The sequence below is a fragment of the Panthera pardus genome, unplaced genomic scaffold (assembly GCF_024362965.1).
Source record: "Panthera pardus isolate Hobbes unplaced genomic scaffold, ASM2436296v1 HiC_scaffold_16, whole genome shotgun sequence".
Lineage (NCBI taxonomy): Eukaryota > Metazoa > Chordata > Mammalia > Carnivora > Felidae > Panthera > Panthera pardus.
In genome coordinates, this window is record NW_026526721.1 from 44,559,662 (window position 1) to 44,574,145 (window position 14,484).

A 14,484-nucleotide genomic window follows, 5' to 3' on the forward strand; every position below is an offset into this window, starting at 1 on the left:
GACCTCAGTGAGCCCCGGCGCCGGGCACCCGCCCGTATCCAGCCTGATGTGACTCTCCTCAGCTGCTGGCTCGCTCTTTTTTGCCTTACTAGGACCCGAAACAGCGAAGGAGGCCACAAAGTTGAGGCGCTCGCCCTAGTGGGCAAGTTTGGGCGACCCGAGCGGTTGGAGTGGTCGGCCGCCGCCAGGCTCGCCCCACACCGGGAGCGCCTGCCCACAGCACTCACCCCCTCCAGCGGCGGAAATGTGGAGAAATCAGGGAGAAACGGTGTCAGGGGCTGATTAGCCCTAACACGCTCGGCGCTGCTGCCGCGAAATGGGAAGCAAAGTGTTTGGGGGACTAAGTTCGGCCTTAGAAATGCCCGGAAAGAGGCTGCCAAGGCCGAGGCTCAGCGCGGACGCGGCGGAGTCGGAGGTGTCCTCTGTGCTAGCCGCTGCCGTTGCCACCTGGGCAAGGGGCTGAGGGCGCAGCGCGCACGTAGCTCGCTCGCTCGGACCACTCGCGGCCCCGCCGAGCCACTTCGTTTCCTTAGCTCTCGCCACACCGGCCGAAGGAGTGCCCGCGCGGTCCCCGCGCCCGTTCACAACTGCTGCGCCTCCTGCTTTTGGCTCTGCAAGTGCCCACTTCAGTCCGGAGAGGCGCTCGGGCCGCCGAACTGCCCGCCGCACCTGGTCGTCCCTCCCCCCACTTCCCCCCCGTGAGGCGCCCTCCCCCGCCCCCTCGCTCCCCTCCTCCAAACCACAGCCCGAGCTCGCTCCTGCGCGCGCGCTCTCCCGGGCCCAAGTGAATAGTCCTCGCGCGAGCGGGACACGGTGGTGGATGCAATTCCGCTCCCTTACTGCCGCCAGGAGCTCCCTGGCGCCGCAGGCAGCGTCCTCCTCCGAAGCAGCTGCGTCTGCACCTGGGCAGCCTGGACCTTCGTGCCCTGCCCCCGGGGCCTCGCGCGGGGGGCGCCCCGGGACACCTCCTGAGGGCCGGGTGGAGGAGGAAGAGGAGGAGGAAGAAGACGTGGACCGGGACCCCTACCCTACGCAGGACACCTGGTCCCGCTGCTGTCATTTCTCTTTAAGTGGGAGAAGAGAGCCGGGGAGAGCCATGGGGGGCTGCGAAGTCCGGGAATTTCTTTTGCAATTTGGTTTCTTCTTGCCTTTGCTGACAGCTTGGCCAGGCGACTGCAGTCACGTCTCCAACAACCAAGGTAAGGGACGGGGCGGAGAAGGGGGAGGGGGGGCGGGAGGAGGCGGGTACTCTGACGACCGGTGCATTGGTCGCCTCCTGCAGGTAACTTTGTCCCGGGGTAGGCTTCTTCGGGTTCGCCACATGAGGAGGTCGAGGTTGTTGTCCCCTTTACCAGAGCGCCAGGAGCGGCAACCTTCCCGAGTTGCGGTCCCTTTTGCTCCCAAATGTCTTTAAACGGATGTGTGGGCATCAGCAGCAGTTGGGTCCCACCGCTGGCGGCCGCGGGACCGCTCCCCGCAGCGCTGTCTCCCCAGAAGGTCAGGCTCCGTGGCATACGCTTAATGGACTTCTGGCTCTTCGCTGTGGCTAACGGCGCGGTTACTCGTAGGTTCTCACTTGCTTTCCTGAAAGCGGATAGCTCCCGCTGTACCCTGTGACTAAATACCAGCCTTGTGCCTGTGGTAGCTATGTTGCCCTCGCCCAGCCGCAACCCCTTTAGCCCATCCAGACCGAATGTAGACTTGCTGGAAATTATTCCTGGACCAGATGCCCAGATTTTTGTGGTTTCTTTATTGCCGTGACGAGGTGGGGGGGGGGGGGGGGTCGCGGGGAGAAAAAACGTTAAGTGTGAATTTCCAAGTTGTGAATATCCTACTCGTAAAGTGGAGTCACTGACAGATTTTTTAGGAGGAAGACTTTGGTAGATAAAGTGGTAAAGTGAAACTGTATAGTGTGTGAAAAGTGAAAGTCAGGTTTACACAATGGAAAGCACTGAGAATTCTTGAACGTTTTCTTTCCTTCTATTCAGTAGTCTTTATGAGACATACCTCACTGGATATCTGCTGTGAATATTTAAGGTTCTGTAAAAATATCACCTGCATAATCTAAATTCCTTGAACTAAGTGGCGAACAACCATAAAAGTTTTCCAGCATGTACCTGGCTGGATGTTCTCATTGGCGCCGTGATGACCATCAATATGTCACCTGTTATGTCACACGTTTCTAAAGACCTCAAATGTAAAACTTCAATTATAGTTACAATTTAACATCTAAGGCTTTGAAATAATTTGCAGATATAAAAATGGAGGTCAGATGATATGAGTGTGCACTTGCTTTGTGAGGATGAGAAGGTAGAGAGAAGGCAAGTAAAACAACACAGCCCTCTTTTGTGTCATAAACATATGACCATTTTATTTTATTTGGAAATATAATTATTCAGAATAAGAATTCTGTTCTTATTTATACAGCTGCTACTTTTGACAGGTTTTCCTAATTATTTGGTTTTTTTTTTACCTGCCAGATTGAAATCATACATGCATATGTAAATTTGGAAATCATACATAACTGTCATGTCTTTGAAGATCTGTCACAAAAGTGCCACCTATAGTACAATACTTGCCTGTGTTGGTGTATACCTTCACACACATTCCTCATTTGTTTTCAAGGGCAATTGGCATTAAATATTGAAGGAGTAGTTACTTAATATACCTCTGTAAGAATAGAAGGTTTTAAAAAATAGCATAAAATTATTTACTTGGACTTTTTTTGTGGGGAGACAACGATTTTTAATGATCAGAAACTCAGACGTTTATATCATAGTATGTGTTAATATTTAGTATGTTAGTATACATGTCTTTAGTAGCCACAGTAGACTCATTTACTAGAAATATTTAACAGTTATTTCCATGCAATCATATCCCTAAATCAACATTTAGTTTTTCATTAAGTATCTATGATATACCAGTTACCATACTGGGCCCTGGGGAAACTAACATAAATAAAACACATATCAGAATCTCCAAGTGACTAAAGTGCCATTCTACCAAAATGTGTCAAGTGTTAAAATACCACCTTTCAGATATTCATGTTAAATTTAAGGGCATTGAAGAGTTATTTGTTAACCTCTTGCAGTAATTTTTATTTTTTATGAGTTTCCCATGCTTTTTAAATACATTTTACCTAAAATATTTACCAATATATGTATTATATGTGTGTTTGTGTCAATTCGCTTAACGTTTGTGAACATTACTTAGTTTACCCATCAGTTAAGGAGGATCTTAATTTGAATTTTTATTATTATAATAGAAACGCAGGCTATGCATAAGATTACACTTGAACAATACTGTACCTAAAGGCTAAGTTGGATAAAATTTAGAGTTCTTCAACAGAAGATTATAGAGAAATATGCTCCGATTTTTTTTATCAGACACAAGGGATTGCTTATAAAATGGTTTATACAGCCTAAATTCATAGTGATTAGAAGTTAAGCCTTATGTTACTTTAGGATAATATTTGAATACTGAAATCATCACACTAATGGTTAATAAAATGTCAGACTTCAAAATGTTATTAACATTTTGGAGATTTTTTTTAATTTGTAGTTTCATGAATTAGATAACATGAATCAAAACATTCCTTAACAATTTTTTAACATTGAAAATATGGGGCATTACAGTATGTGTACAATATAAAAAGAATAATGTAAAACATAAATTAGATTTGTTATACACATGATAGTAAATATTAGTAATATGATTAATGTTTAATTTTAAGGAGGTAGTATTTATTTTCCTAGTAATTTGTCTTATAATGGAATTTATATTTTATTTTAAAAATTTGTTAGGGTAAAATTTCATTTTTATATAATTTGTCTTCTGATTAAGGATATTTACAAAGTAATTTTTTAAATGTTATTTATATATTTTTACCAAATTATATAAAATCTTCCGTGGTGAGTAGATTCACCTTTCCCTCTCCGTTTTTCTATTACTTAGCCAGGGTAAAATGATGATAATGACAAAAAAGTGAACTACTTCATTTTTAATATGATGCTTAACAAGGTACTGAGAGTAACTTGACTATAAGAAGCATCTCTTGTCCTTTAACTGGATGTGAAGCTCTGCACTATAAAGACAAAATAAATCAATTTGACGCTCTCTTCCTATTACCTAAACCTCCTTGAATCGATCAGAAAGTAGAGTTGCTTCCTAGATCACTTCATCTGATTAAGTAAGTGAAAACATGATTTGTGTTCAAATTTCTCATATTCCATTAATTTTCTCTGTATTTAAAACCACAATATTTATTAAGTAATACCAATTTTAATTTAAAAATAACATTTTATCTTCTTTATAAGCTTTATTTCTGTACTGGGCATTTAGGTGAATATAAAGCATAATCTTATTTCATATGTAAGTAACCATGTCTGTCAATTACAGTGGTTAGTAGCCACCAGGGGTCCATTTATTCGAAGATTACTCTGTTTTAGCTAATAGTACTGTATAGCCTAAAAGTGTTGATTTATTTCTCAGATCATGTTTCCAAAACTAATCAGAGACTAAAGTAATTGATTAAAGCAAAATATGGTTCGCATACAAGAGTCTAGTGAACTCATTTTACTACAAAGATTGTGTGAATTGATCTTTTTTTTTTCCAGGATACTTAGGAAAAATTAAATAAACAAGCAAAACAGTAGTCTGACTCATTACTATCACTGAATTTCTTAATTTGAATGCATTGACTGTAAAATCCCCTGAGTTGTATGTGAATACAGGTTAACATACCTGAGCAGAAAAATATCGGCTTAAGAAAAGTCATAGCCTAAAATTAGTTGAACTTCCATCAGTATTGTTCACAAACTGTAAAAGTAAATATTGTTCTTATAGAAAGGGATGAATTGAAAGTTTTTTAGAAAGTTTGAGTGAACTTTATCGAAAATATTAAAAACTTTGTTAAATAAGAGAAACTGGATGATTTACAAAGTATGTTTCTAAAATACCTTTCACCTAGATAAAATTCATTTGCAGGGGTAAGCTGTTCATGGTTGTAAAGGGGCAGGAGTTTGTAATCACATGCCTTCTTATTACCTATAAGTATAAAAACAACCTAAAGTGTCATTTTATAATACATTTACAAATCAGAAAAAATCATGTGTAATTAGTCATTATGATTAGTACTCAAAGTAGAAAGATAAAATGTCATTGATATGTATTGATCATCTAAGTATTGTTTGCTCTGGGTTTGGGATAAAAGTGTATCTAAAAACTTTTTCATGCACGAAAGTTATACAGTGTTCTTTAAGGGTCTCTTTAAAGTAGAAGTAACATGAATAAAATGGTTTTATTTCGATTTTCCTAAGAGGAAAAAATACATATCTAGGAGACAAGACAAAATTAATGTTTCCATTACATCTTTTATTTATTTATTTTTTTACATTTTCAAGCTTTTCTGTATGGAATTTGTATTACTTTCATGTTACAAAATTAAATATTAAGAAAAATATTAGAGTAGAATCCTTCTGTTTCTTCACTCATTATTGCCAGCATAAACTAGTACAAAAGGCATTATGTATTTCTTGTATTTCCTTCTCCTAAGATCTTTCCCCATCAGAGGCACCACATCTCAGTCAGTCTCTACCTTTATTCACACACCCGAGTACTTCAGGGTACATACTGCATTTGTCCCAGATGGCAAGAGAATGGATTGTACTTTATACTGTACATCAACCAGACTCCAGCAGTAATAGAAGTTAGCAGTAATAGAAGTTTCTTCTTTGTGTTTGACTCAACATTTTTTGGGAGCGTAAATTGATAGAGATCAGTACATATAGTTAAGTAATCAAAATGGGTTGACTTTGCCTAAAGTACAATATAATCCAACTAAATTTATAAAGAAGGATTAAGTTGTTTATGCATCTACCATGTTCTTTTCTAAAATAAAAAAATATGTATTTGAAGTGTGCAATATAATTTGATATACTACGTCTACAGCATTTTGATCAACTTATAATTTCATTAGACTGGGGAAGTGACATTTGAGCCAAATTCTAGGGAGAAAAAATGTAGAAGTATGGAAGGGGAAGAATTGCATTCTAGGTATAGAGAACTGCCTTGGCAGTGATCTGGAAAGGAAATGAGCTTGACACATTTGAAGAACGGAGTCCTGTGTGACTGGAGTTCACTGAAAAACAAGAGAGTAGCACAGTGGGCGGTCTGAAAGATGGCTAGGAACCAGATCCCACAGAGAAGAAAAGGAGTCATGGTAATGAGTTGTGTTTTAATAATATTCTAGGTAAAATGGGAAGCTTTTGAGAGATTTTAACCAATTTTCATTTTAAGAACATTATGGCTGATGAACAAAGAAATGATTGGAAGATGGCAAGAATAGAATTAGGGGTCTGTTGCAGTTGTTCAGGAGAGGGGTTATGGTGGCCTGGCCTAGAGTGGTGGTAGCAGAAATGGGGAAAAGAAGACGGATTTGAGATACATTTTGGAAGTAGAATTTGTGGGACCATCTTATCTTTACAAAGAAATAAGTGTAGATATTCAGCATTTATATCTTTTTTTTTTTTATTACCAAGGGGCCCAAACAAATTTTTCATTACTCCCCATAAAAATTACCTTGCCATATAATTACTGATACTTGACAGGGACAGGAGGGGTGATTATATGATATTCTTGGGGGCAGGAATGAGGGAAGGAACATACTTTCCACTAAGCAATAGTAAATTGCATGTCATTTAACAAATTTCTTTGACCAGTTAATTATCAATTGTTTGAATTCCCTTTTAATAATATTATATAGGTGCTGTTATTAAATATATAGAATCATAAAAAGTCTTAACAGTCCTATATATTTAGTCTGTATTTAGAAAATTCATACTCTGGAGAAGCTTCATTTAAACATTTCCAAATATTCTTAAATATATATTCAAACATAGTAAATCTTAAATTTTACTTTACTGCTTAAAATTTTCTGAAAAAAAGGCTACTGTTACAGTTATTTCCTTTCAGTAAACATTTTGACTTATGTAATATACAGCCTCAGTTTTCAATGATAAATATTATAACTGAAAGGAAACATCCACTCTTTAAAAGATATTTATTGAAGGCCTTCTGTTTGATAGGGTGTTTACTTGCCATCTATAATGGATAAAGGAGAAGTTTCCCTTCCAAAGAATATGACCCAATGAGGAGTTTCCAGTCTCTTTCCAGATCTGACAGGAACATTTTGTTTCCTTAAAATGAGGTACAAAAGCGATTAGAAAAACTTTGAAAACACGTTTGTTATGTGATAAGGTATAGCAGTACTGACAATAAACCCTCATAGAACATGTATATATCATTTATTTGAAAGTGATATCTAAGATTACATTTTATCTCAAAATGAGTCACTCGATAATCATTAAGCATCTTGCTTGTGTCAGGAATTATGCTAGGTTCTGAGGCTACATTGATGATTATAGTACAGTCTCTGTTCTTTAGAAGCTCAGTCTGCACTGTTGATGTTGTATATCTTTGAATCATCTTTAATTACTTGGTGATTTTTATAAGATGAAGAATTTTATAGTAAATGAGATTATGAGGGAGAGAGGGAAGGGAATAAAATACTATCAACCTTTTTACACATTTTACTTATAAAATTGCTTCACAAGAATCTTCTAATGTTTTATGATGGGTATATATTTAATTATATAAGAAAAAGCATAAATATACATCTTAAAAATATATTCATGGTATAAAAACATATTTCATATACCTAATGGCTTTCCACAGACTGACATATGGAGTGAGCTTTTGTTCAAGCTGGCATATTTTGTTTTTTTAAGGTGGACTAATTATTGAAAACTGTAATTTATGTTGAAGATGCCAGTTTCAAATAGGAGCAAGCATACCTTTTAATTGAACTTTGAGTGAGAATTAAGGTTAAAGTGTGTATTTTCAGTCCATGTCCTGAAAAATACTTCAGCTACTTTCCTAGGATACTACTGAGTCCTCTAACTGTTGGCCTGTTTGATGACCTGTACTTGCATAAAATTGAAAAGTCATCACTCTTCCTCATATTTCCTTTCATAACTTCAGGTGTAAAAGTCATACTTACTTTTTGATCATAGGAGATACAAGATAATATCTCCTTAAAAATTTGATATTCAGGGGGTGGAAATAATGTTATTTTTATCTTGTAATGTTAGATATCTTTGTGGATCTCTGGAGCTGATAAAAAGTAAGCGTATGTGTAAATATAGATGTAACTTATTTATTATGCTAATTTACAAGTAACATAAGACTAGGATAATTATATATTCTTTCAGGTTGTACTGTACTATGATACTTATATTTTGTGGTACATGAGCATCGCAATGAGAAACACGTTCTAGTACATAAAGTGTAATATGTAGAATAAAGATAAAACACTTGTCCACAATTAAAAAAATGATCAAATGGAAATTTTCCTACCTATGATAATTATTAATAGGTATATTTTAACTAAGTTAATCAATAGAAATATTTTGTGTACTTAGAAATGAAAAGTATTACATTAGTATGTATTCCAAGTAAGAATTATCAAAACTAATTGAAATTGCCCTGAAATTTGAGTTGAATTATATTTTAATATCACCTTAGTTTTTACTTTAAAAGACAGGAATTTTTTTGTTATGTTGCTGAGAGATGATACTTTAATATTGTTGAATATAATATAAATTAAATGTATAGAGAATTAAAATGAACAATGTGTGCTATTCTAAAAATCGATAGCTTAGACAATGACATTTATTTTTAAATATGATTCAGTAGTTCCATAGTTTATACAGACACCAAAATGAAAGAAAAATAGGGATAGAAGAGAGAGATGAATTATGGCTCTATTGAAAAAATAAACCTGTTGGTTAAGGAATCTTTCATTATACATCTCTCATAAAGTTCCGACTTAGATTCCTTAATCTCAGCAAGTAGAGAAGTGCCCATTGATGACAAACAGTCTTAGCTAAAACTTAAACCCAAAACTACAAATTTCCCTCCACACTACCTCTGAATTTAAAGTATGCTTAGATAATGTTTATCTTGTGAATGCAAGTGAAAATAAGTAGTAGCTGCCATTAAGTGTGACAGGAAAGAGCTGAGCAAACTAGTAGCTAGCATGGCAAAAATCATGAGAGTTTTGTCAATTTTCAAAATTAAGTAAAATTTCTATATTGGTCCACTTGTTACTAATTAGTATGTCTCAACAGCAACAAAAAGACAAGTGGGTAATAGGACAATTTTAGGATACTAGAAAATTTAATGAGGAAAGTTCACCCTTAACTTAGCTATTTGTCACACATAATTTAGTGAGGAAGCAGTCAGGAAGAGATCTCAATTTTTATCTTGAAAAGAAACCCAAAATTTCAGAAGTATATATTATTGTTAAAACATATTGCTTAGTATAGTTCAAAGTAAGTAAAAATTAACATGCTCCAATTTTATTGTTATATTTATGATACTATATTAGAGCAAAAATGTATCTGTAGTAGACGCAATAACTTACTATCTTACAGTGTTATAGTATAATGATTTCATTTTATAGGTTAAAAAAACTGTAGTTCACCAAGGTTATTAAAAGCATCAGTTTGGTTCTTTGTTTAATAAAAATTAAATGTGTAAGAATCTTTATAATACTCACTAGTTTAGGATCAGAAATCTATATATGTATGCGTTGTTTTTTAGATTTTCCAGAGCCCTATTACCTAGTAAAGCAGAATTAAAATATAAGAATTTATTTTAAAGGTTAGTATTCCAAAGTTTTAATATGCTTATTAAGGCTAAATGAAGCTTTTTTTCCCCTAAAAATGTAGTGAAGCCTTAAAATCAGATGAAATTGTTAGCCTGTTTCTATAATAAAGTCCTCAAATACTTTTTGATTGGAATATAGCTGTTGTTACCTTTGGATTTTTTATTTGTTCATTTATATTTTTATTACTTAGATATATATGGTTTATTTTTTTCTAGAATTCTCAAACTAGTTCAACAATAAGGGTACATTCATCCAATTTTTAAATGAAATATATTGATAACTCTTATTTTTGTTTTTTTTCACTGTGCTGGGCACATGAAATACAAAGGCAGGTTATTGCCAGGAACTTCTGAGAGCCTAAGATCTAGTTAGGCCATTTATATGTTATTGAATAAGTGAAGCATTAATTTATATATCAAGGTGATATGGATTAGCTGTTGCATAGATAAGTTCACATCTATGAACTATTGTATACAGAGATGAAAAGATAAAAGTACTGCCTTAAGGGTCTATGGATTGATATATGGAAACATTGAAAATAAATATTCATTCCCTATATTGGCCATGACTTTATGTGACTGCTAGAAATGAGATAAGTTAAGATCTGCCTCCTGACCTTAAGGACAATGTTATGAAATTGAAGAGAAATACCAGACAGTTAAACATTAGTGATCTATTATTGCAAATATAAAATGAAGGGAAATAACATCAAGTTTTACGAATAAATGAGTCACACATGGAAAATAAAAATGAGCTTCACATTTATCAGTTTTCATCATCATGAATATATGAAGTTATTAAGAGAATTAAAATGAGTAGCTGCTCCAGAGATCTCAATTCTTTAAAAAAAATTTAATGTTTATTTTTGAGAGAGAGAGAGAGAGCAAGCAAGTGAGCATGAGCAGGGCAAGGGGCAGAGAGAGAGGGAGACACAGAATCCGAAGCAGGCTTCAGGCTCTGAGCTGTCAGCACAGAGCCCGATGCAGGGCTTGAATCCAGGAGCATGAGATCATGACCTGAGCCGAAGTCGGACGCCCAACTGACTGAGCCAAAGTGCCCCAGAGACTTCAATTTTTAAGTTACTTTGAATAGTTATTATGCACTTAAAGATTAAGATTTATTCTACATACAAATGCAAAGTAAATATCCAAGTAATATCTTACATTGAGCATAAAACTTTTAAGTTAAGTGGTACAACTTGGCTTTTTCAATAGAGTTTTATCAGGTTCTTTAAGAAATATATTTAGTGATGGTGGCTGCTTTTATAAAACCGACAAAATCTAAATTTTAATGGATTACTATGATTTTGTCTACTGAATATTTTATCTTTAGATGAAGGCAAAATTGGAAATACCTGTATGGTTTATATTATATTTAATTTAAAGATTAAAAATCTTTTTGTAGGTTCTTTCCATCTCCTAGTATGTTAATTACTTGTTTTATTATATAATTCTTTTCCCTAACTCTATTAAATATTTGTTTTTAGCAGTGTTTCATAACTTTGAAATTGCTTTAATATCTAAAGAAATTAGGTAAATTGCTGTTTTATTGATTTCATATTTGAACAATGTGCCTGTAGAAACACATAGAAATAGAAATTGCTGCCAGAACATGGTATTTTTAAACAGAGAAAAATCAATAGCAGATTATCCATGATTAGCTGTTGACATTTAGATTTGTATATTTAGAATGTCAAAATCTCTGAAAACTGTCAATTTAGTTTCTAAATTACAACAGTATTCTCAAATATAACATTTTATTTTTTTATCTTTTTAAGTTTATTTATTTATTTTGAGAGAGAGAGAGAGTGGGGGAGGGACAGAGAGAAAGGGAGAGAGAGAATCCTAAGCGGGCTCCACGGTGTCAGCACAGAGCCCAATGTGGGGCTTGATCCCATTAACTGTGAGATCATGACCTGAGCCAAAATCAAGAGTTGTCTGCTTAACCGACTGAACCACCAAAGCACCCTTCAAATCTAACGTCTTGTGGTTCACATCTTCCCTCCAACATAAAGGTGTACTTATAAAAAAACAATTAATTGAAATAATTATAGATCTTTTGACAAACTGGACTTTAATTAATTAAAAAATTAGAGATCTGCCAATAAGCCTAATGGATTACTCATATCTTTGCATGCATCTACGTTTGTTGTTATTATTATTACAATATGCTAGTATAGGCATTATTTCTATCTTGTGAAAGTAAATGTATTTATAAGGCACATTATAATTGGATTAATATATTCTCCTTTAACCATTATACAATACCTGGAATATGGTTATTGCTATGTCATAAAAATTATTTTGATTCTATGCCAGAGTATATGTCATATATCATAAGTCTTCAAAGTATTTTCGCCCACAGGAGATGAACCTAGGCTAGGCTGACCTAGGCTGTCAGAATGTAACTTGTTGCCGGACTTTACTAGACTGATGATTTTTTTGAGGTTTAATATTTTAATTATATAAGATTATGATTTTATAAACACTATACCACACACACACACACACACACACACACACACACACACATTGCTTATACATGGATCCCATTCTCCAAATACACCAGTAGCTTAGTGGAAAGTTCTATCCCTGATGTGGCACTAGAATTTACAAAGCTTATATGGTACCTGTAAAGATAATGAAAAATCAGAGAAATTTCCTTTTTAATATGTTTGTCACTGATATATATTAATTCTCCAAGTCCAAGATTATTCTGTTAAGTGCAGTTGCTCTCAACTTCCAATTTAAAAACATGCACTTAATTCTTTCAGTGTAAAAGTAGCAACTATTCCATGTGAAGTGGCTATTTTTAATTTATTTCTTTTAGCTATTAAATTGGAATGATTATGATTTTTGCTTTTGTTACGTATAAATTCTTAATATACTACTTATATATGTCATTTTAACTCCAGGTGTTTCCTCCAAGTTTGTCTTTAAATAAATGTATTAATATTTGGATATCAAGATTGGTTTCAACCTTCAAATTTTCCCACTCACTATTCCTTTCCCTTTAAGATTGCTTCTGAAGGCTGATGTACACATTGATAAATAAGCAGTTGGGAAATAAGATGTCCATTTGCCAATGACTACAATAGTATTTTATATACCAATGATAAGCTTCCTGGCAAAAAGTCAGTTATAGAATTACAACTAATAGAAGTTATTCTGAAGTGGCGTTTCTTACCTTCCAATTTAAATCTAAATCATTCTAAGCCCATTTATGAATATCCACATGAACAAGAATGGCTGATACTTACCTAGTTGTAGATGGAAAAGAGGGGGAGCAAAAGGTATGCTCAAGTGTAGAGATGTTTACTACATGGAATGAGGCTGACACAAAAGCAGATTCATGAGGCTTTACTGCAAGTGTAACTTTATCTTGAATCCACACATACATACACAATCTTGTAATGTTTAGCTCTAAAAAACTCCTTGGATGAAAAAACCTAGAAAACAGTTGAATGGGGGTTAAGAATTTGACTAAGAGCTAAAGCTAAATCCTTAGCTAAAAGCAACAAAGTTTTCTTCCCTACTTCTCATTTCTTTTTTCTTAAAAAATTTTTTTAATGTTTTATTTATTTTTGAGAGAGAGGGTGTGAGCAGGTGAGGGGCAGAGGAAGTGGGAGACACAGAATCTGAAGCAGCCTCCAGCTATCAACGCAGGGCCCAATGTGGGACTTGAACTCACAAACCACGAGATCATGACTTGAGCTGAAATCAGAAGCTTAACCGATGGAGCCACCCAGGTGCACCCCTAGCTCTCATTTCTTAACAATTAATATTTTTGGAGAAGTTTACAATTTTATGGAATTATGTCTATTGATCTTTTTCTTGATTAATTTTCTGAGTTTTTTTTTTTTTTAAATGTGTAGAGAATCTTTGCACATCCTATTTAACTGTATTTTCTAGTATGTTATGTCTTCAGGTTAGTATATCCTGCCTCTAATGATGCTGTGACAACAAACATTTCTTTTGAAGATATAAAATGTTCCAGAAAGCAATTAAGCAGAATATTGAAATATAGTCGTATGCTTGGATCCATTAATTCTGTTTTCATGAATTTAAATTCTAGGGAAATGCATAGGAAAAGAGGCTAACATTTATATACAAGGATTTTTTCTGTCTTATTTATAAAATTGAAAAATTGGAATCAGAATACATGCTCCCAAATAGAAGAGTCCTTATAGAGACATAACTTGCTTTATTTGGAAAAATTTCTTTCTTCTTTTTTCTTTTTATTTTTTTTTTCATTTATTTTATTTTTGAGACACAGAGAGATACACAGTGTGAGCAGGGGGGCGACAGAGAGAAGGGGAGACACAGAATCCGAAGCAGGCTCCAGGCTCTGAACTGTCAGCACAGAGCCTGACATGGGGCTTGAACTCACGGAGTGTGAGATCATGACCTGAGCTGAAGTCAGACTCTTAACCGACTGAGCCACCCAGGTATCCCTGGAAAAAAATTCTTAAATGAGGGCATGTGAATCAATAGGAGCCCCAAATTCCTCTGTGTGAGACAGTGGAAAAGTCTGTTTTGCTACTAAAAAGAGAACATTGGAGAGATGGTAGGAGAACCAGGAAAGAAGCCTTGTAAGAAACAGTGTAGTGTAGTGCTCGCTTCGGCAGCACATATACTAAAATTGGAACGATACAGAGAAGATTAGCATGGCCCCTGCGCAAGGATGACAAGCAAATTCGTGAAGCGTTCCATATTTAAAAAAAAAAAAAGAAAAGAAACAGTGTAGTGTAGATT

The 14,484-nt window shown here is 35.4% G+C and overlaps 1 protein-coding gene and 1 non-coding gene across 7 annotated transcripts in view; both read left to right on the forward strand.

The window, feature by feature from the left end:
• Positions 1-679: 679 nt before the first annotated feature.
• EPHA6 (EPH receptor A6) overlaps positions 680-14,484 on the forward strand; it is an 858,920-nt gene continuing 845,115 nt past the window's right edge. For 4 of the 6 annotated variants that reach the window (XM_019448105.2, XM_019448107.2, XM_019448106.2 and 1 more), the window contains exon 1: positions 680-1,199. In XM_019448105.2, the coding sequence (XP_019303650.1) occupies positions 821-1,199 (379 nt within the window). In that variant the 5' untranslated portion in view covers positions 680-820. The remainder of the gene's footprint in view (positions 1,200-14,484) is intronic. The other 2 variants (XM_019448109.2, XM_019448111.2) reach the window with 1 other exon arrangement.
• Positions 14,342-14,448, forward strand: LOC128777566 (U6 spliceosomal RNA). Its single transcript, XR_008422784.1, has one exon. It is a non-coding gene; the product is annotated as a U6 spliceosomal RNA (small nuclear RNA).